This window comes from Melanerpes formicivorus, unplaced genomic scaffold (assembly GCF_026170545.1).
Source record: "Melanerpes formicivorus ecotype bairdi unplaced genomic scaffold, bMelFor1.0.p_v2 SCAF_81, whole genome shotgun sequence".
Classification (NCBI taxonomy): domain Eukaryota; kingdom Metazoa; phylum Chordata; class Aves; order Piciformes; family Picidae; genus Melanerpes; species Melanerpes formicivorus.
The window spans coordinates 2,403,990-2,425,384 of record NW_027142433.1 but is presented as its reverse complement, the minus strand read 5'-3'; the positions used below and the strand labels follow the sequence as shown (position 1 = coordinate 2,425,384).

The 21,395-nt window shown below is 54.2% G+C and overlaps 1 protein-coding gene across 6 annotated transcripts in view; it reads left to right on the top strand.

Moving 5' to 3' along the window:
• Positions 1–10,978: 10,978 nt before the first annotated feature.
• The window catches only part of LRRC7 (leucine rich repeat containing 7), a 184,552-nt gene continuing 174,135 nt past the window's right edge, over positions 10,979–21,395 (top strand). For 5 of the 6 annotated variants that reach the window (XM_068164630.1, XM_068164635.1, XM_068164631.1 and 2 more), the window contains exon 1: positions 10,996–11,070. In XM_068164630.1, the coding sequence (XP_068020731.1) occupies positions 11,046–11,070 (25 nt within the window). In that variant the 5' untranslated portion in view covers positions 10,996–11,045. Of the gene's footprint in view, positions 11,071–21,395 lie in introns of all 6 variants that reach the window. The other variant, XM_068164632.1, reaches the window with a different exon arrangement.

Below are 21,395 nucleotides of genomic sequence, written 5' to 3'. Positions count from 1 at the left end.
TCTCTGTTATTTTACATCACTTCCAGTGCTGCTCTTGGTTTACTACAGAGATCTTGAGATCCATGACGTGAAAGGAGTCTGGTGGAACAGCTCATGCTCTGCTTGCAGCAGCAGCTTTAGAGCATCGTCTAGGGATCTGCACTGAAAGGTGTCAGAGGGGGCTGGAAATGGCCAGGGAGAAGGTTCAGCTCCACTCAGTGGAGATGCTGCAGGCAGGCAGGGTGCCCAAACCACCCAACATAGAATCACAGAATAGTTTGGGCTGGAAAAGACCTCTCATATCCTTGAGATGAATTCCCTGGAGGGGTTTACTCCCCTGCTGCAGAGGGTGCTTTGCTAGATGGTTAAAATCTGAGCAGGTGAGTCCCTTCCCAGCTTCCTATGGGAAATCTGAGCACAAGCCCCAAATGAAAAGAAACCTTCAGAATTTTCATTTCCCCTGCAAAGTTAGGAGAAGGAGGCCAGCTGTGGGAATTCTGAGGGTGTCAGGGACTGACAGGGCTGGGGGGATGGAGCAAAACTAGAAATGGGGAGATTGAGATTGGCTGTGAGGAAGAAGTTGTTCCCCAGGAGGGTGGTGAGAGCCTGGCACAGGCTGCCCAGGGATGTGGTGGAAGCCTCCTGCCTGGAGGTGTTTGCAGCCAGGCTGGATGTGGCTGTGAGCAACCTGCTGTGGTGTGAGGTGTCCCTGGCCATGGCAGGGGGTTGGAGCTGGCTGAGCCTTGAGGTCCCTTCCAGCCCTGCCAGCTCTGTGATTCTGATTGCCATGGTGAGGATGAGCACAAGAGGAGCAGACACCCATGTGTGGGGTGGGCTGCAGAGGGGTGTCAGTGCCACTGCTGTGTCTCAGCCTCAGGTACCATGAACCATAGAATTGTTTAGGCTGGAAAAGGCCTCTGAGGTCATCCAGTCCAACCAGCAGCCCAACAGCTCCATGGCCATTGAGCCACATACCCAGGTGCCATGGCCACACATGGCCACCTCCAGGGCTGGGGACTGCAGCACCTCCCTGGGCAGCCTGTGCCAGTGCCTGACATCACTTGCAGGAAAGGAATTGTTCCTCATGCCCAACCTAAGCCTCCTGTGGTGCAACTTGAGGCCTTTTCCTCTTAGTTGTCTTCTCCCATGGCTGAACATGCCCACGTTGTAAGCCCCAGCATGGTGGGAGCAGACTGTGGCACCAGGAGGAGCCATCTGGGTCAGTTATCCAGGCTCTTATGATTGAGGATTAAAATCTGATCCTCTGGGACAGTCTGATGCAGGGGGATTGTGCAGAGAAACCATTTGTGGGAGAGAAACAAACCCACCCAAACCAAACCCAAACCCCAGTGTCAGCTGTGGCTTGCTTTAGGACCTGAAAGCCTCTAAAGTTGCTGCTCCCACTGCTGTGTTGGAGCTAGCAGGAAGGGTAAGGCTCTGCTGTCCCAGACCTTCAGGCAGCGTCCAGCTCCATCTGTAGCAGAAAATGAAGAAGAGAAGATGCAATTGAATTTGAGCTCTGTCTTGGCAGAACAATGACCCCCTCAGCATCACCATGCAGTGCTACAGGCTGGGGACAGAGTGGCTGAGAGCAGCCAGGCAGAGAGGGACCTGGGGGTAGTGGGTGACAGCAGCTGAACAGGAGCCAGCAGTGTGCCCAGGGGGCCAAGAAGGCCAAGGGCATCCTGGCCTGCAGCAGGAACAGTGTGGCCAGCAGGAGCAGGGAAGTCATCCTGCCCTGTGCTCAGCACTGCTGAGGCCACAGCGTGAGTCCTGTGTCCAGTTCTGGGCCCCTTTGGTTAGGAAAGATTTTGACTTGCTGGAAGGTGTCCAGAGAAGGGCAAAAAAGCTGAGGAGGGGTCTGGGGCACAGCCCTGGGAGGAGAGGCTGAGGGAGCTGGGGTTGCTTAGCCTGGAGAAGAGGAGGCTCAGGGGAGACCTTCTTGCTCTCTCCAACTCCAGCACCAGAACAAGAGGACACAGTCTCAAGCTGTGCCAGGGGAGGTTTAGGCTGGAGGTGAGGAAGAAATTCTTCCCAGCAAGAGAGATTGGCCACTGGAATGTGCTGCCCAGGGAGGTGGTGGAGTCCCCATCCCTGGAAGTGTTTAGGAAGAGCCTGGCTGAGGCACTTGGTGCCATGGTTGAGTTGATCAGATGGTGTTGGGTGAGAGGTTGGACTGGATGATCTCAAAGGTCTTTTCCAACCTGGCTAATTCTATTCTATTCTATTCTATTCTATTCTATTCTATTCTATTCTATTCTATTCTATTCTATTCTATTCTATTCTATTCTATTCTATTCTATTCTATTCTATTCTATTCCATTCCATTCCATTCCATTCCATTCCATTCCATTCCATTCATGTCTCTCCACCTCTTTCTTGCCATGGAAACTTGAAGCCCATGGATGTCTCTCCTGCCATGGAAACATGAAGCCCATGGGTGCCTCTCCTGCCATGGTTACACCCCCACATGCCCCTAGCCTCCCATTTCCCTGCTCTGCTCTCTGTTTTTCCTTTCCCAAGGAGTTCAAATGCATGGACAGGCTGGAAAACCCCACCTGCCAGCCACGACCTTCAGAGCTGGAGGGGACAATCAACATCCCCTGCTGGCTGCTGCTATTGTTCTGGAGGGATAATGGGAGGGGGGCAGCACAGACTGGGGATAATGGGAGGGAGGGAAGGAGGGAAGGGGGGGAGGGAGAGCTCTGATTCAGAATTTGTCAACCCACAATGTTTACAGTGCTGAGGTTGGGAAAAATACCTGTTGGGAGCAGCAAACCTCAGGAGGCTTGGCTTGCTGCTCACTGCCATTGCTTAGTAACTGCTCTATTTTTAAATACTGAGAGGGTATCACACCAAAACCACCCCACAAACCCCATGGAAGCTTGCTCAGTCTCCAGTCTAACAGGAGTTAAACCCACTGAGAATGTGGCTGACTGTCCTGGGGGAGCTGAGGTGGCCTGTGGGCACGCTGAGCTGGGGGCTGCTGGTGCCAAGAGCTGCCCCAGGCAGCTCCCAACTCTTCCATTAGAGTTGAAAATCCCTCAGTAAGATTGAGTCAGAGAATGGGTTGGGTTGGAAGAGACCTTTAAAGGTCATCTTGTCCAACCCCCTCTACAGTCAGCAGGGACATCTAGAGCTGGAGCAAGGTGCTCAGAGCTCCATCAAGGCAGTTTAGGAAAGATGTTGAGCTGCTGGAAGGTGTCCAGAGAAGGGCAAGAAAGCTGGGGAGGGGTCTGGAGCACAGCCCTGGGAGGAGAGGCTGAGGGAGCTGGGGTTGCTTAGCCTGGAGAGGAGGAGGCTCAGGGGAGACCTTCTTGCTCTCTCCAACTCCCTGCAGGGAGGTTGTAGCCAGGTGGGGGTTGGTCTCTTGTCCCAGGCAGGCAAGCAGCACCAGAACAAGAGGACACAGTCTCAAGCTGTGCCAGGGGAAGTTCAGGCTGGAGGTGAGGAGAAAGTTCTTCCCAGCAGGAGAGGCTGGCCTTGGGAATGTGCTGCCCAGGGAGGTGGTGGAGTCTCCATCCCTGGAGGTGTTCAAAAAGGCTTGGATGTGGCACTTGGAGCCATGGTTTAGTTGTCAGGAGGTGTTGGGTGGGAGATTGGACTTGCTGATCTCTGAGGTCTTTTCCAACCTTATTGATTCTATGGTTCTATGATTCTCAATTGTTTTGTGGTTGCTCAAAGGTCAAAGCAAGGATCTCAGGGGGTTGGTACCTGCAAAGCCATGTTCTGGAGATGCCTTTGATGGCCACAAATTATCTCTGCTGCTGCCAAAATGATCCTAATAAGAATGTAATAAACCAGAGCACAAATGGCTGCTTTAATTTTGGAGGCCTCCCAGCGCTGCTGGTTTGGGAGCCCTGGCAGGCTGCAGCTGCCTTCTGCTGCCATGGAATCATAGAATCAAGGTTGGAAAAGACCTCAGAGATCATCCAGTCCAACCTATCACCCAACCCCTTCTGACTAACTAAACCATGGCTCCAGGTGCCACATCCCATCCCTGTTTGAACAGCTCCAGGGGTGGGGACTCCATCACCTCCCTGGGCAGTGGGAGGGTGCTGGGAAGAGCCATGTCCTGCTGCGAAGGCAGAGCCTGAGCACAGCAACCACTCAAAAAACCATCTGCAGATAGAAAAGTAGGGTGAGCTCACCCAGCCCCCCAGAGGTGAGAGAATCAGGGAATTGCTTTGGTTGGAAAAGACCTCAAAGGTCCTCAGGCTCAACTTGCAACCCAACACCACCATGCCCACAAAACCGTGTCCCAGGGTGCTGTGGCTGCATGGTTTCTGAACCTGTCCATGTGTGGGGACACCACCACCCCCCTGAGCAGCCTGTTCCAGGGTTTGAGAACACTTTGGGGGAAGAAATTGCTCCCTGTGTCCAACCTAAACCTCCCCTATGGCAACTTGAGGCCGATTCCTCTTGTCCAGTCACTTGTTCTTTGGCAGGAGAGGCTGACCCCCATCTGTCTCCAACCTCCTTTCAGAGCCAGAAAATCTACCCTGAGACTCCTTTTCTCCAGACTCTCTCTGCAACCCCAGTTCCCTCAGCTGCTCCTCACAGGACTTGTTCTCTAGACCCATAACCATCTTAGAATCACTGAATTGTCAGGGCTGGAAGGGACCGCAAGGCTCAGCCAGTCCCAACCTTGTCTATTCTATTCTATTCTATTCTATTCTATTCTATTCTATTCTATTCTATTCTATTCTAACCCCCTGCCAAGGCCAGGGACACCTCACACTGCAGCAGGTTGCTCACAGCCACATCCAGCCTGGCTGCAAACACCTCCAGGCAGGAGGCTTCCACCACCTCCCTGGGCAACCTGTGCCAGGCTCTCACCACCCTCCTGGGGAACAACTTCTTCCTCACAGCCAATCTCAATCTCCCCATTTCTAGTTCTGCTCCATCCCCCCAGTCCTATCCCTCCCTGACACCCTCAAAAGTCCCTCCCCAGCTTTCTTGGAGCCCCCTGCAGATCCTGCAAGGCCACAATGAGGTCTCCTGGGAGCCTTCTCCTCTCCAGACTGCACAGCCCCAACTCTCTCTCTGTCCTCACAGCAGAGCAGCTCCAGCCCTCTGCTCCTCCTCCTGGCCCTTCTCTGGACACCTTCCAGCACCTCCAGATCCTTCCTGGCACAGAGGCTCCAGAGCTGGACACAGAGCTCCAGCTGTGGTCTGGCCAGGGGCTGGAAGCCCAGGGGTGGAGGGGCAGCTGCTGCTGGGGGTCTCATCGTGGGCTCTCACTGAAAGCTCTCCCTTCCTACTCCCCTCACCCCACACAGTGTGTGTTGGAATTGCAGAGGTAGAAAGGACTGGAGCACCTTAAAGGTCAGCAGGACCTGAAGCAGGGAATAACCAGAGGCTTCTGCTGTGGAAACCTCAAGGAGCAACACCATGGGTGAGGATTTGCTCCTGCTGCAGCATCTGCAACGTCTTGTTGGAGAGCTGCTTGCTGCAGAGTGCAGCCCACTGCAGCAAGCGGGGGGAAGGAGAGCGAGTCCTCCTCCTTCAGCACTGCTCTGCTGAGAGGTGCAGCAGAAATGGAATCAACCAGCAGCCTCCACCAGCCCTGCCAGAAACCCCACTGGTGGGAAGGCTGCGCAGCAAAGCCCTCCTGATTTCCCTGGGTGTGCAGCCGAGTCTGGAACGACCTTCATCTGCTCTTCATCGGGGTGGCTCCAGCAGGCGAAGTCATGCCTGGATTGAGGCAAGTCCTGATGAAAGCAGGGATTTCAGAGGCAGCTGGAGTGAGGTTTGCAGCTCAGATGGTTAAATGCTCGCTGCCAGATCGACCTGGAGAGCTCAGCCTTCTCCAGGCTGGAACTGAAAGGCGAGGGAAGGCTTTTGTGCTCCACCTGAGCATCAGTGCTGGGGAGGCAGGCACCTGCCATTCAGACTGGATGTGGCCCTGGGCAGCCTGTTCTGGTTGGAGGTGTCCCTGCTGACTGCAGGGGGGTTAGACAAGAGGGCCTTTGAGGATCTCTTCCAAGCCCATGCAGTCTGTGAATCTCTGCTTTGGAGGAAAACAAGAATGGAAGGGAGAAGATTAGGGATTCTGCTGGCAGCAGAGGAGCACTGGGACCAGTGCTGAATGTCCTGGTGCCCACACATCCCCCCCTCACCCCTCCACTGCCTGCAGTTTTCACATTAATGAGTATTTATAACCACAGAGTCATGGAATGGGCTGGGTTGGAAGGGACCTTGAAGATCATCCAGTTTTGACACCCCTGCCATGGGCAGGGACACCGCCTGCTAACTGAAACATCAGGACCTGAGGGAGTTTCTTGGCTCACATTGTCACTCTTCTGGCCTCAGCAGCTTCAAGGTGGCTCTGGCCTCCCATTGCAGCTTCTTCTGTTGAGGTGGTTCCCAAGCTCCTCTGAGTCCCTGTAACCACAGAACTGTTGTGGCTGGAAAAGACCTTTGAGATCATCAAGCCCATCCATCAGCCCAACACCACCACAGCCATCAAACCATGCCCCAAAGTGCCATGGCCACAGGTTTCTTGAACACCTCCAGGCATGGGGACCCCAGCACCTCCCTGGGCAGCCTGTGCCAGTGCCTGAGCACTCTTGCAGGAAAGAAATTGGTCCTCATGTCCAACCTGGACTTTCCCTGGCACAGTTTCAGGCCATTTCCTCTCATTCTATCACCTGAAACTAAGGAGAAGAAACTGCCCCCCCCCCACCTGGCTCCAGCCTCCTTTCAGGGAGTGGTAGAGAGCCAGAAGGTCTCCCCTCAGCCTCCTCTTCTCCAGACTGAAGACCCTCAGCTCCCTCAGCTGCTCCTCACTGGCCCTGTTCTCCAGACCCTTTGCCAGCTTTGTTGCCCTTCTCAGGATCTGCTCCAGCCCCTCAATGCCCTTGGAGTGAGGGGCCCAGAACTCAAGCTGTGGCCTCACCAGTGCCCAGCCCAGGGGCACAATCCCTGCCCAGCTCCTGCTGGCCACACCAGTGCTGATCCAGGCCAGGATGCCTTTGGCCTTCTTGGCCACCTGGGCACACCCTGACTCATCTTCAGCTGCTGTCAACCAGCACCCCCAGGTCTTCTTTCCACCAGGCAGTTTCCATCCACTCTGCCCCAAGCCTGGAGCCCTCACGGGGTTGTTGTGACCCAGGTGCAGCACCCAGCACTTGGCCTTGTTGAACCTCATCCCACTGATTGCAGTCCATTGATCCAGCCTGGAGAGGTCCTTCTATAGACACTACCCTCACATGGAAGGTGCCTTGGTGCCCAGCAACACCATCACCCCAGGTCCCATGGAGGGGTTTAAAAGCACTTAATGGAATTCAGGAGCGAGCAGGTGAAGGAGCCTGGTCCTGATCTTTCATGCCAGGTTTCTAAACAGCTTCCAGGTAATGGAGGTGAAGGAATTTCCCTGGTAAGGAGAAGACATGAGTTGTTCCATTGAGACAGAGGCTCAGGACTTCTGACATTCTAGCCTGATGGTGGCATACACTCAGCAGTATCAGCACACTCCTGCCTACCCTCTCATGGGCAAGCCAGGGGTGGTGGTGGCACTGATGGTGGCAGGGCAGTGATGTGCCAAATCCTGAGCCATGCAAATATGCTCCTACTGGTCCCACCCCATTCCCTTCCCATTGCATCCCATCCCATCTTCCCATCATATCCCATCCCATCTTCCCATCATATCCCATCCCATCTTTCCATCACAGAATAGAACAGAATCTTCCCATCATATCCCATCCCATCCTCTTCCCATCATATCCCATCCTCCCATCTTATCCCATCCCATCCTCTTCCCATCTTCCCATCATATTCCATCCCATTCTCTTCCCATCATATCCCATCCCATCCTCTTCCCATCTTATCCCATCTTCCCATCATATCCCATCCCATCTTCCCATCATATCCCATCCCATCCTCTTTCCTTCATATCCCATCTTCCCATCATATCCTATCCCATCTCCATCTTCCCATCATATCCCATCCCTCCCAGTTTTGCTGTCCCCCCCCAGACTCTCAAGCAGCAGGTCCATTTTTGGTGGCTCATGTTGTTTGCAGAGTTCTTGATGCCATCTTTTGCCAGACACTCCCAGTCCCTCTCCCCCCCCCAGTCTGGAGCCACCCTCACCACCTCCCAGCACCCAACTGGACTTTTGTTTCCTGTCTGCTGTGGCCTACTTAGAGGGTGACCTAAAAAGCAGCAGCCACAGCCCATGACTCATCTGCTCTTCTCAATCTTCAAATGAAAGCCTCTGGACATGGAGATTGGCATTGTCCAGGAATAAATGAAGTAGCACTTGAGAGGACAACCAGAAGAGGGGGAGAGGGGGGGGAAGTGCACTGGGGCATCCACAGGGAAAAAGTTCCAAGCTGTGTAGCACCATCAGTGATTAAATATGAGGAGCTGTGTCCTTCAGGGCTGTTCCTTCTCTGTGTGACCGACTTCTTACTCAGGGGAGAACAAAAACTAACTTGGTTTCAGGACTTGAGGCTCACAGAATCATCAGATGGATTGGGTTGGAAGGGACCTTAAAGCTCATCTAGTTCCAACTCCCATGCTCTGGGCAGGGCCACCTGCCCCTCGACCAGGCTGCTCAGAACTCCATCCAGCCCGGCCAGGACATGCTGTGATTTGTCACTTCATCATCCCAGCCATGGGGACTCCAGCAGGCCATGCTGAGCCCAGACCTGCAGAGCTAGGAACACATCCACCTCCCCTCTAACTTTTCACATCACCCCAGCATGGTGAGGGTTGGAAGTGACCTCTGGAGATCACCCAGTCCAATCCCCTTGCTAAAGCAGGGGCACCCACAGCAGCTTGCCCAGGCCAGGTGGAGAGGACACATCTGGTGTCCTGGGTCCAGTTCTGGCCTACCCAGGTGAAGAGTGACAGGCAACTGTTGGAGAGAGTCCAGGGGAGGCTCCAAAGACACTGAGGGGCCTGGAGCATCCCTGTGAGGGGGAAAGGCTGAGAGCCCTGGGGCTGTTGAGCCTGCAGAGGAGCAGCCCCAGAGGGGAGCTGAGCAATGCTTTTGGCTAAAGAGTGATGGGCAACAGACACTTCTCAGTGGTGCCCAGGGACAGGACAAGGGGCAATGGGCACAAACTGGAGCCCAGGAGGTTCCATCTGAACAGGAGGAGAAACTTGTTTGTTGTGAGGGTGCTGGAGGCCTGGAGCAGGCTGCCCAGAGAGGTTGTGGAGTCTTCTTGTGTGGAGAGCTTCCAACCTCCCATGGGCATTGTGCTGCTGGGCAAGCTGCTGTGGGTGCCCTGCTTTATCAGGGGGGTTGGACTGGGTGATCTCCAGAGGCTCCTTCCAGCCCCTACCATGCTGGGGTTCTCACACAGCACAGAGCAGGCTGCAAAGTCACCCTGCCACCAAGGAAATCATGTGCTATGGTCATGACCTGCCCTGGAGCTGTGCTTGATGGTGGTTCTTCCAGCAAGCCCACCTGTGCATGGAGGACAGGATGAGGTCACCAGCCAGGAGGTTACATGCCTGGGCCAATGCCTGCTGCAGCGAGTTCTGCTGCAGTGAGGAAGAGAGAGTGAAAAGACACAAGCTGAGCATCACCTGCACCTGCCAACTGCAACATCTGCTCTGCAGACACCCAGAGAAGCTGCAGTAAACCCAAGCCCTCACCAGGTCCTCAGCACTGCACCTGGGCAGCACACAAGGACAAGGGCAGAGGTCCCAGACCCACACACTGGTCCCTGCCTCTGCCTCAGAGGCTGGATGCTCCTGGTGATGGAGGACAATCTCCATCCCCTGCAAGATCTTCCTTGCTGCCCACACCCTTGCAGCCTGTGGCCTGTTGCATCCCAGATCCGTGGGATGCTGAGCCATCTCCCACGGAGGGTGAGGGCTCTGAGACATCTGCCATCACTTTCCCACCCTGCAGATGCATTTTGAGGTGGTTTTGGTCCTCTTGACCACAGAGCAGTTTGCCAGGCTGGAGACTTCCCCTTGGCCTCCGCGGCTTTGCAAAGTGAAGAAAATGATTCCTGCCTTAGGGAAAGGAGGAGGACCAAGGACTGGGGGCGGGGCGGGGGCGGAGGGGACAGGAGGGAGCAGCAGAGGACAGGAGTGATGGCTTTTTAGCATCTCCCACGCAGCCGGGGGTTGCCCTGGCCCCGGTCTGCTCCTTAGCTGCGGGCAGGGGGCTGCACCACCTGCGTGCACCACACAGCAGCCCTCCGCGGATCCCTCCGCACCCTTCCGCGGGTGAGAATGGCTTTGGCACGCCCCGGCCCCAAATTCCACCGCTCTGCGCTGCTGTGCACTTTTCCTCGCTCCGCGCATCCCTCCGCGCTCCTCCGCGGGTGGGTTTAGCCTTGGCACGCCCCCTCCACGCCTCCCTCCCTCATCTCCACGCTTCTCCGCACCTCCGTGCATCCTTCCGCGGGTGGGCGTAACCCCGGCACCCTCCTTCCCTTCCTGCCTCCTTTTCTCCCACCCCTCCGCGCATCCTCGCACATCGCATTGCGCATCCACGCGCGCATCCCTCCGCACTCCTCCGTGGGTGGGCGGAACCGTGGCACGCCCCCGCGACCCTCCCTCCCTACTCCCGGAGCTCCGCGCTGCTCCGCCCCGCCGCGCATCGCTCCGCGCATCCTCCCCCCGCATCTTCCCGCGCATCTCCCCGCACATTCCACCCGTGCACTACCCCCGCGCATCGCCGCGCATGCCTCCGCGCACCTCCCGCACCGTTCCCTTCCGCGCGTGGGTGTAAGCGGGACGGGCGCCCTCCTCTCTCCGCGCATCCCCAGCGCATCCCTGCGCATCCCCCCGCGCGTCTCTCCGCACCCTTCCGCGGGTGGGCGTCACCTTGGCACGCCCCCTCCCCGCCCCCTCCCTCCCTCCGCCCCTCCCCTCCCCTGCACCTCCGCGGCTCGCAGCGCGGGCGCGCAGCGGGGCCCTTCCCCGCCGTTGCCGGTGCCGTCGCTGCCGCCTTTGTGTCCCGGGCACCGCCCCGCTGAAGGGGAGGCGGGTCCGGAGCGGCGGGGAGCGGCGGGGCCGGCGAAGCCGCGGGCGCGGGGAGCCCTCGGCCGCGCCCCCGCAAAAGCTCCGCGCCCCCCGCTCCGCGGCTTGGCCGCGCATGGACGCGCGTTCCCGTCTGCACCGTGAGTAACGACCCCGGGAGGGGACAGGTTGGGTGGGGTGGGGATCCGTGGTGTCCCGCTTCGGGGATTTTGCGGGGGGATGCTGATGCCGGTGAGGGATGCGGAGATTCCGCGGAGGTTCCGCGGAGGACAAAGGAGTGCGCAGCGCTCGGGGTTGCCGGGGGGGGGTTCGTGGCGCTGCCGGTGCCGCCGTCGCTGTCACCACCCCCGGGAGGTGACATTCCCGGTGGGACTGGGGTTTGCTCTCCTGCCGGGAAGGAGACACCGGGCTGGGATCATCACCGGGAGAACCTGCGCCCTTCTCTCGCTGCCTTACCGAGCAGGGACCGGTGCCTCCCGGGGGAGGTGGGGGGATGCAGCAGTGGCTGCGCGCTGGGGACATCGTTCCAGAAGCCACCGGCATTCAGTAGTCCCATGTGGATGCGATGGTGGCAGCCCTCTCCTCGCCCTCGTCAGCCTCCTCATGCGAGCCCAGCTCTACATCTTGGTCCCTTGGCAGAAGGCTAGTATCTGCTAGAAGTTGGTTGCCCAGGCTTTGTAAGGGCTCAGGACAGCAGGTATGAGGTCATCCCTCATCCTGAGGGATGGAGAGAGGAACCTCCCCAAGTCCTGGCTGGAGAGCTGGGGCTGCGTCACCCCCAGCCCCATGTCTGTGGGGTTGGATTGTGCTGAGGGGTCCGGGCTGGGCTGGTTATTGCCGAGAGGTTGGCCCATGAGGCTGTGGCCGTGAGGAAGTTCCTTGGTTTGGGGGGGGGGGGGGTGGGGGGGGGTGGGGGGGAACGAGAGGGTAATCCAGGATTTTATTCCCATTGCTTCATTTTTTGGGTTGCCTCTCACTCCAGCACCTCTCTTCGCTTTTGGTCCATCTGTGATCATTTTTTCCCCCCCACTTGGGCCACGTGCCCGTGCTGGGTTTTAACCTCAGGTGTTGGGGTGGGGGGTGGGGAGGTATTTATAGTCCTTTGGGGAACAGATGAAACCTAAAGCGTTTTCCTCCTCGCTCCGTGACGGGAGAAGTGACTTCATCCTGGTGGGTTCTCGCCCGTTCCACATCTGCTGGCTCAGAGGATGTCCGCTCGCCATGGCAACCTCCACCTCGCATCACAGCCACTTTTTTGGTGTGTGTGGGGAGGGGGGAAGTACCAAGACTTAAAGGAATAGGGACAGCTGGGCTTCAGAATCCCTGGAATCGCCGCTAACGCGGCAGCTCGGCCAACCCCACCTCTCTTGGGAGCGTATTTGGAGGACCTTCTGCTTGGTATCCTCAATATCTGTGGGTTTGAGCTCATCGATGATGCTACCCCTTGTAGACATGGGGATGGAAAGGGGTCAGCCTCCTGAGGGGCTCTGGAGTTTTACTCCTTCTGTTGCTGCAGTGAAAGTAGGTTTCCTCTTTCAAGACCCATCTGGACGCCTTCCTCGGTAACCTGCCCTAGGTTGATCCTGGGTTGGAAGGGGTGGGGTTGGACCTGATGGTCTCTGGAGGTCCCTTCCAACCCTTACCTTATGAGTCCTTGATCCCAAGGTTTGATGACTCCTTGATTCTGTAGTTCTAAGACCCTGTGAGTCTTGCTTTTTCAACCTTAGTTTCTCTCATTTAGTCCAAATCCATCTGAATTCCACAATGTTGGAGTCAGGTTCAAATCCACCTGAATTCCATGGTGCTGGAGTCAAATCCAAATCCATCTGAATTCCATGGTGTTGGAGTTAGGTTCAAATCCATCTGAACTCCATGGTGCTGGAGTCAAATCCAAATCCATCTGAATTCCACAATGTTGGAGTCAGGTTCAAATCCATCTGAATTCCATAATGTTGGAGTCAAATCCAAACCCATCTGAATTCCATAGTGTTGGAGTCAGGTTCAAATCCATCTGAATTCCATGGTGTTGGAGTCAAATCCAAACCCACCTGAATTCCATGGTGCTGGAGTCAAATCCAAATCCATCTGAATTCCACAGTGTTGTAGTCAAATCCAAACCCACCTGAATTCCATGGTGCTGGAGTCAAATCCAAATCCATTTGAATTCCACAGTGTTGTAGTCAAATCCAAACCCACCTGAATTCCATGGTGCTGGAGTCAAATCCAAATCCATCTGAATTCCACAGTGTTGTAGTCAAAACCAAACCCACCTGAATTCCACAATATTGGAGTCAAGTCCATATCCATCTGAATTCCATAGTGTTGGAGTCAAATCTCCTCATGCGTCATCACATCTTGATGCCCACATGAACTTCAACCTTCAACTTGTGTTGCTAGAACGCCATTTTCTTGCTGTAATGACCTGCCAGGGGAGCAGCACTTTGTGGCTACACAAACAATGCACTTTCAAAGAGAAATGGATTTGTAATCATTGTTGGTTTTTTTTTTGTGGTGGCTGAAGGAACAATCCTCATCATTCATTAATTAATTAATGAGTAGGGGAGCAGCAGAACCCAGCTTGCTATGGAGGTGGCTGCTTGGTTGTGGCAAGGCTGATGCTCGCTGTGTTGGTCATGGAATCATGGAATGGGTTGGGTTGGAAGGGACCTTAAAGATCATGGAATCAGAATGGGTTGGGTTGGAAGGGACCTTAAAGGTCATTGAGTCATAGAATGGTTTGGGTTGGAAGGGACCTTAAAGGTCATGGAATCAGAATGGGCTGGGTTGGAAGGGACCTTATGGATCATAGAATCATAGAATGGTTTGGGTTGGAAGGGACTTTAAAGGTCATTGAATCACAGAATGGTTTGGGTTGGAAAGGACCTTAAAGATCATAGAATGGTTTGGGTTAGAAGGGACCATAAAGATCATAGAATGGGTTGGGTTGGAAGGGACCTTAAAGATCATGGAATCATAGAATAGTTTGGGTTGGAAGGGACCTTGAAGATCATAGAATCATAGAATGGTTTGGGTTGGAAAGGACCTTAAAGATCATAGAATCAAAGAGTGGTTTGAGTTGGAAGGGACCTTAAAGATCATAGAATCAAAGAGTGGTTTGGGTTGGAAGATCATTGAATCATAGAATGGTTTGGGTTGGAAGGGACCTTAAAGATCATAGAATGGTTTGGGTTGGAAGGGACCTTGAAGATCATAGAATCATAGAATGGTTTGGGCTGGAAGGGACCTTAAATACTATCTAGTTCCAAGCCCACTGCCATTGGCAAGGAAACCTCCTGCTGGGCCAGGCTGCTCCAAACTGGCTTTGAATGTCCATCAAAATGAGGTGTAGGGAGCGATCCAGAGTAAGTTGTTCACTCCTGGAGCCCACAGGAATTTATCAGTGCCTCTAAATTCCTCATTGGGAATTGGTTAAAGCTGTAGATGCTCACAAAATGGGATTCTGAAGGAAGAGTTATGCATTATCCTTGGGGGGAATTCCAAGGTGGCTCCATGTGCACACTGCTAAAGCCACCAAACTTCAGATTAATGAGGAATTAATGACCCCCTGAGATATCTGCAGCTGCACCAAGCTCCACTGTGTGCACTGAGCTCACAGCAGAGCATCAGAATTCATCATGGATGCAGACAGGAGGGATTAACCCACATCTAACCACGGCCAGCAGATGTTCTCCAGCACAAGGTGACTGCAGCTGCGTGGTAGCAGCCCCAGGCTCCCCAGCCCTGCTGCCCACACACCATCCCCTGCCCCCAGCCACCATCTGCTGCTTGGTCCACCAGTAAACACAAGGAGCTGCTGCCCAGGAAAGGCTGTGAGACACTGGAACAGGTTGCCCAGGGAGGTTGTGGATGTTCCCTCCCTGGAGGTGTTCAAAGCCAGCTGGGATGAGGACTTGAACAACCTGGGCTAGTGGAAGGTGTCCCTGCCTATGGCAGGGGGGTTGGACCTAGATGATCTTTAGTGCCCCTTCAAACCCCAACCATTTTAGGATGATCATGGAGGGGAGTGAGGATCTGGGGTGCAGCAGAGCTTCCCAGTGCTTCCCAAAAGGTGGCATTTTGGCTGCCAGACATTCAGTTAATGGAACTCCAGCACTGACCTGCTGGAGGGTGGCTCCACCCCTGGAGCTGGGCACCCCGCTGCCACTTGGGCAGGGCTTGACCTGGTGACTTGAAGAGTCAAACCTTCTGCAAGTGGGAGGAGGAGGAACTGTTCCTCTTTAAATAAGAGGGAGTTGTGTGTCCATCAGACCCTTCACAGGTTCCTTGAGAATCCACTGGATGGGCACTTCATACCCAGTGGAGTGCCATGGAGAAAAGTGTCCCAGAAATCATCAGTGATGGCCCAGGATCCCAATGAACAGTTCATGTTTGCCCAGAGAGAGTGTGGAGTCCTCTCTAAAGGCTTTCAAGATCCATCTGGATGCATTCCTGTGTGACCTGCCCTATGATGATCCTGCTTTGGCAGGCGGCTTCAACACCATCATCTCTGGAGGTCCCCTACCATCCCATGAGCTGGGTAGATGCAGGCTGAGCACAGACCAAGCACCTCAACGCTGTCTTTAAGCCCTATTTAAAGAGCTGTGAAGAGCCACCATGTGTCTTTGGGTTTCAGCTCAGCTCTCTCTAATTTTAGCCTGGTTTCTGGAGGCTTTCATTTGCTGGCACGGCAGATTCCACCAAACCTTAGGACAAGTCCTCCACAACTCCCAGGGCTTTTTCCTGTCACATCTTTTGCTTTATCCCCATGGGAATGCAGCAATCCCTCTGATGCCAGGGGAATCCAATATGGATTACTGTGCATCTTGACTGGGTAGATCTACACAATCTAGGAGGACCTGGGTAGAAGCTGTGGAGGAATTGTAGGTGGGGAGATGTGATGGTCAGGAGGAAGAAGGAGCTGTGGATCAGGATGGGTGCAATCTCATGTGAGAGTTGTGACAGCCCAGAGAAGGAGTCCCCATCCCTGGAGGTGTTTAGGAAGAGCCTGGCTGAGGCACTTGGTGCCATGGTTGAGTTATCAGGTGGTGCTGGGTGAGAGGTTGGACTTGGTGATCTCTGAGGTCTTTTCCAAGCTGGTTAATTCTGGATTCTCCAAGTTGCCACTGGCAGTTTTGGAGCTAAGGGTAAAATGAGGGAAGTAAAGGAGCAGAGCAGGTCTTCTCCAGGGAGCAAGTGAAGGAACAAGAGGAAGCAAGGGAGGACCTTCTCACTCTCTACAGCTCTCTGAAAGCAGATTGGAGGGAGGTGGGGTTGGGCTGTTCTCCCATGGAACAAGCGAGAGGCTGGGAGGAAATGGTCTCGAGTTCCCCCAGGGGAGGTTTAGGTTGGACCTGGGGAACAATTTCAACCCCTTGAGGGTTGTCAAGGCCTAGCCCAGGCTGCCCAGGGCGGTGGTGGAGTCCCTGGAAGGGTTCAAAAGATGTGTAGCTGTGGATCTTGGAGGTCTTTCCCAAGCTTAATGATTCTGTGATTCTCTAAGACCCATAGAGCTCCAGAGGTGCTCTGCTGAGGTGGAGCAAATCAAACATTCATGGATCAAGCTGTGGTGAATGAAGAAGGTAAAGAAGCTGTGAGCTCAGAAGCTGGAGGTCATCCTTCATCTTTTAGTTCACTGTTATCCAGAGTGAACTAAGAGGAGCTGAAGCCTATTGGAGGGAAATGCTTTTGGCTTTTAGTGATTTGGATTGGGTTGGGGTATTTTGGGTGGGTTTTGGGTGGGTGTCCCCCCCAGATATTTTGTTGAGCAAAAAAAAAAGAGATGAAAGTGAGAGCTCCTCAAAGAACATCTGAGAGGAAGAAGATGAGAGGAACATCTGAGAGGAGAAGCTTAACCTCTTTATTAGTGTAGGAGGCAGTGGGCATGGAATCTAAGAGGCTTGGCTGAAGGGCAGCAATGCTGTTTCTTCAAACCAAGTAACCCAGATGTGTGAAAGAGCTGGTGGGACTCCACTGGCTCTGTGCTTGGTGGGCAAGGTCCCATGGGTGGGATGGCAAGCAAACACTTGGCTTTGTGTGGTGTAAATTGTCAGAGGAGGTTTAGGTTGGATGTTAGGAAGAAATTCTTCCCAGCAAGAGAGATTGGCCCTTGGGATGTGCTGCCCAGGGAGGTGGTGGAGTCCCCATCCCTGGAGGTGTTAAAAAAGAGCCTGGATGAAGCACTTAGTGCCATGGTTCAGTTGATTAGATGGTGTTAGGTGAGAGGTTGGACTTGATGATCTTGAAGGTCTCTTCCAACCTGGTTAATTCTCTTCTAGTCTATTGTGTCAACAGTGCTGTGCTCAAGGTGTAGAGGCACACTTGGAACATCTTTCGTGCTTAGATCATCACTGAAGTTTGAAGCTTGGAAGATGTCACACAGGCTGTAAAGAGAGTCACCAATAAAGTCATCTCCCAGGTCCTACCAGAGACCTAAAGAGCATCTTGAGAAGTGATGCTCCAGATCCTAGCATGGACCCAGAGAGCAGATTGAGAAATGATGTTCCATGTTCCACCACTGAGCCAAAGAGCATCTTGATGTTGTTTAGCCTGGAGAAGAGGAGGCTCAGGGGAGACCTCATTGCCCTCTCCAACTCCCTGAAGGGAGGTTGCAGCCAGGTGGGGGTTGGTCTCTTCTCCCAGGCAAGCAGCACCAGAATAAGAGGACACAGTCTCAAGCTGTGCCAGGGGAAGTTCAGGCTGGGTGTTGGGAGGAAATTCTTCCCAGCAAGAGAGTTGGCCACTGGAATGTGCTTCCCAGGGAGGTGGTGGAGTCCCCATCCCTGGAGATCTTCAAGAAGAGCCTGGCTGAGGCACTTGGTGCCATGGTCTGGCTGATTGGGTAGGGCTGGGTGATAGGTTGGACTGGATGATCTTGGAGCTCTCTTCCAACCTGGCTGATTCTATGACTGATAAACATGAATGTGTCATAAGCAGGCTGACAGAGCAGAGCTGCTCATTGACAGGAGGAACTGGTGGGCTGTAGACACTGACCTCCAGGCATGCAGCTGTTGCTCCCCATTCCCTGGAGAGAGCTGCTCTGGAGGAGAGAACCAAGGAGACTATGGAGCTTTGGTTGACTCTGCTCTTCAGCTTTGCAGTTGCCTTGTTCTGTGCATGTCAAATGTTTCCTGCAATTGACTTTGGGAGGGTTGCAGAGGGAAGGTGGTGGAGAGCATCAGGAGAAAGATGGAGAGACAGAAATTGCTCTGAGAGGAACCCAGTGTCCTGTGAAGGAGTTATGTGAGAGGTCATCATCCCTGCTGCCTTCTGCAACATGCATGGTTTCCTCTGTAGCAGGTCTCTGGGCTTGGCTGTGGTGGGTGGTGAAGAAGCCCAGGTCAGACCTGAGCTGTCAGGCTGAGGGAGCACTGTGAGGAGATGATGGACCAAGAGGAAGTGGCCTCAGGGTGCACCAGGGGCAGTTTAGGTTGGACATGAGGAGCAACTTCTTCTCCAAAAGGGTTGTCAGGCTCTGGCCCAGGCTGCCCAAAGCAGTGCTGGAGTCCTCATCCCTGGAGGGGTTTCAAAGGCAAGGAGATGTGGTGCTGAGGGACAAGGTTTAGTGGTGACCTGGCAGTGCTGGGTTTGTGGTTGGACTGGATCTGAAGGGTCCATGAGAAAAGCTGCCAGCAGGGAGGCCACAGTGCCTTTGGTGGTGGAGGAAGGGAGCTGTGGCTGGCAGGTCCTGGTGGTCCTGGTTACTCTTGAGGAAAGAGCATTTTGATGAGCTCCTCCTGACAAGAGGGAAATGTGGGGATGGTTATGGAGTGGTGACTGGAGGAGCTGGTGGTGAGATGGGTGAGGCTGACAAGGGCCTTCTTGGTACCTGGGGGGCAGCTTCACTGCACAATTAGCCTAAGAGCTCAAGCTGTGCCAGGGGAGGTTTAGGCTGGAGGTGAGGAAGAAATTCTTCCCAGCAAGAGAGATTGGCCATTGGGATGTGCTGCCCAGGGAGGTGGTGGAGTCCCCATCCCTGGAGGTGTTCAAGACAGGCTTGGATGTGGCACTTGGAGCCATGGTTGAGTTGTCAGGAGGTGTTAGGGATTAGGTCATAGGTTGAACTTGATGATCTCTGAGGTCTTTTCCAACCTTATCAATTCTATGATAAATCTGTTTATGGTGTAGAAATCTCCATGTCCCTACTGTGTGATTTTGCTCAGGAAGTGGATAGCACACCCAGCTGGTAGGGGCATGTGTTAGGTGGGTTCACCTCTAGGCAGGTTGAGAACTACAGCAGAGAGTCCAGGGGGGGCTCTGAAGATGCTGAGGGGCCTGGAGCAGCTCTGTGAGGAGGAAAGGCTGAGAGCCCTGGGGCTGTTGAGCCTGCAGAAGAGCAGCCCCAGAGGGGAGCTGAGCAATGCTCAGCAAGAGCTAAAGGAGCTGTGGGGGGCAAGAGGCTGGGGCCAGACTCTGCTCAGTGGTGCCCAGGGACAGGACAAGGGGCAGGGGGCACAAAGTGGAACCCAGGAGGCTCTATCTGAACAGGACCAGAAAGTTCTTTGTTTTGACAGTGCTGAAGGCCTGGAGCAGGCTGCCCGGAGAGGTTGTGGAGTCTCCTCTGGAGAGCTCCCAAAGCCAGCTGGGCATTGTGCTGCTGGGCAAGCTGCTGTGGGTGCCCTGCTTTAGCAGGGGGGTTGGAGTGGATGCTCTCCAGAGGTGCTCCCAACCCCTACCGTTCTGTGATTCCAGGAAGCTTGAGCTGCTCCTACCATAAAATAAAACACACTAAAAAAACCCCAAACCCCCCAACACAAGCACCACTCCTCAGCTTTCAAAGCCTGAGCACTAAATTGGTGGCTTTCAGCCCTTCTCTAATTATGTGAGGCATTTTTTTCACCCCCCCTGTGCTTAACAAATGGTTGTGCTTCGTGCCAGCGCTTCAGCCCGGTGTTCTGGGGGACTGTGGGTGTCAGGGAACAGAACATATTTCTGTGTCTGTGAATATGATCCCACACGTTGTCTTAAGTGGGAAAATGTTCACAGCCCCTTATATGGCAAAGGATTTTTATATATCTAGATCATTTTTTTGTGTCCCCATTTATATTTCTTCCCCCCCCCTTTCTCCTAAATCCTGCTTTCTCCTGCGGTGATCTGCAGGCTCAACAGCCCCAGGGCTCTCAGCCTTTCCTCCCCACAGAGAGGCTCCAGGCCCCTCAGCATCTTTGGAGCCTCCCCTGGGCTCTCTGCTGTAGTTCTCATGGGAGAGGAGAGGAGAGGTTCGGAGAGGAGAGGTTCAGAGAGGAGAGGAGGGGAGGGGAGGGGAGGGGAGGGGAGGGGAGGGGAGGGGATGGATTGGAATGGAGTGGAATGGAGTGGAATGGAGTGGAATAGAATAGAATAGAATAGAATAGAATAGAATAGAATAGAATAGAATAGAATAGAATAGAATAGAATAGAATAGAATAGAATAGAATAGAATAGAATAGAATAGAATAGAATAAGCCAGGCTGGAAAAGATCTTTGAGATCATCCAGTCCAACCTCTCACCCAGCACCATCTGATCAACTCAACCATGGCACCAAGTGCCTCAGCCAGGCTCTTCCTAAACACCTCCAGGGCTGGGGACTCCACCACCTCCCTGGGCAGCACATCCCCAGGGCCAATCTCTCTTGCTGGGAAGAATTTCTTCCTCACCTCCAGCCTGAACCTCTCCTGGCACAGCTTGAGACTGTGTCCTCTTGTTCTGGTGCTGCTTGCCTGGGAGAAAGAGACCAACCCCCACCTGGGTGCAACCTCCCTTCAGGGAGTTGGAGAGAGCAAGAAGGTCTCCCCTGAGCCTCCTCTTCTCCAGGCTAAGCAACCCCAACCTCCTTCACATGCCAGTTTTGAGGCATCATGGTCTTCCTGACATGTGAGGACAACCTTCAGTTGATCAGTGAGTGTTTGCAGGACATTTGCTTCAGGGCTGTAAAAGATGGGTCCCCCCAGGTGCTGTTCCCTGGCTGCAGATGGCTGCAGGGTTTTCCTAAGAGGTTTTTGGTTTGTTTTCAGTATTCCTAAGGTTGGAAAGGACCTCAAAGACCATCGAGTCCAACCTGTCACCACAGACCTCACAACTAGAGTAGGGAGGACACTACTTGCCCACTGCAGGTTTGAACTCACGACCTTCCCATTAAGGGTCTTAGGTGCTACCAACTGTTTCTCCCCAGGGATTTCTGCAGTAGGGCCTGTCAGAGAGGCCACACTAAAGTTAAATCAGAGACTTGATTTTGTTGGAAGAGACCTTTAAGATCATCAGCCATCAGCCACCAAGCCAACACCACCACAAGCCATTGAGCCATGTCCCCAAGTGCCATGCCTCAGCACTCAAGGTGTGACCTCAGCAGTGCCCAGCACAGGGAGACAATCCTTTCCCTGCCCCTGCTGCTGATCCAAGCCAGGATACTGTTGGCTTTCTTGGCTACCTGGGCACACCCTGGCTCATCTTCAGCTGTCTCTTGCCCAACACTCCTAGGTCCTTTTCCAC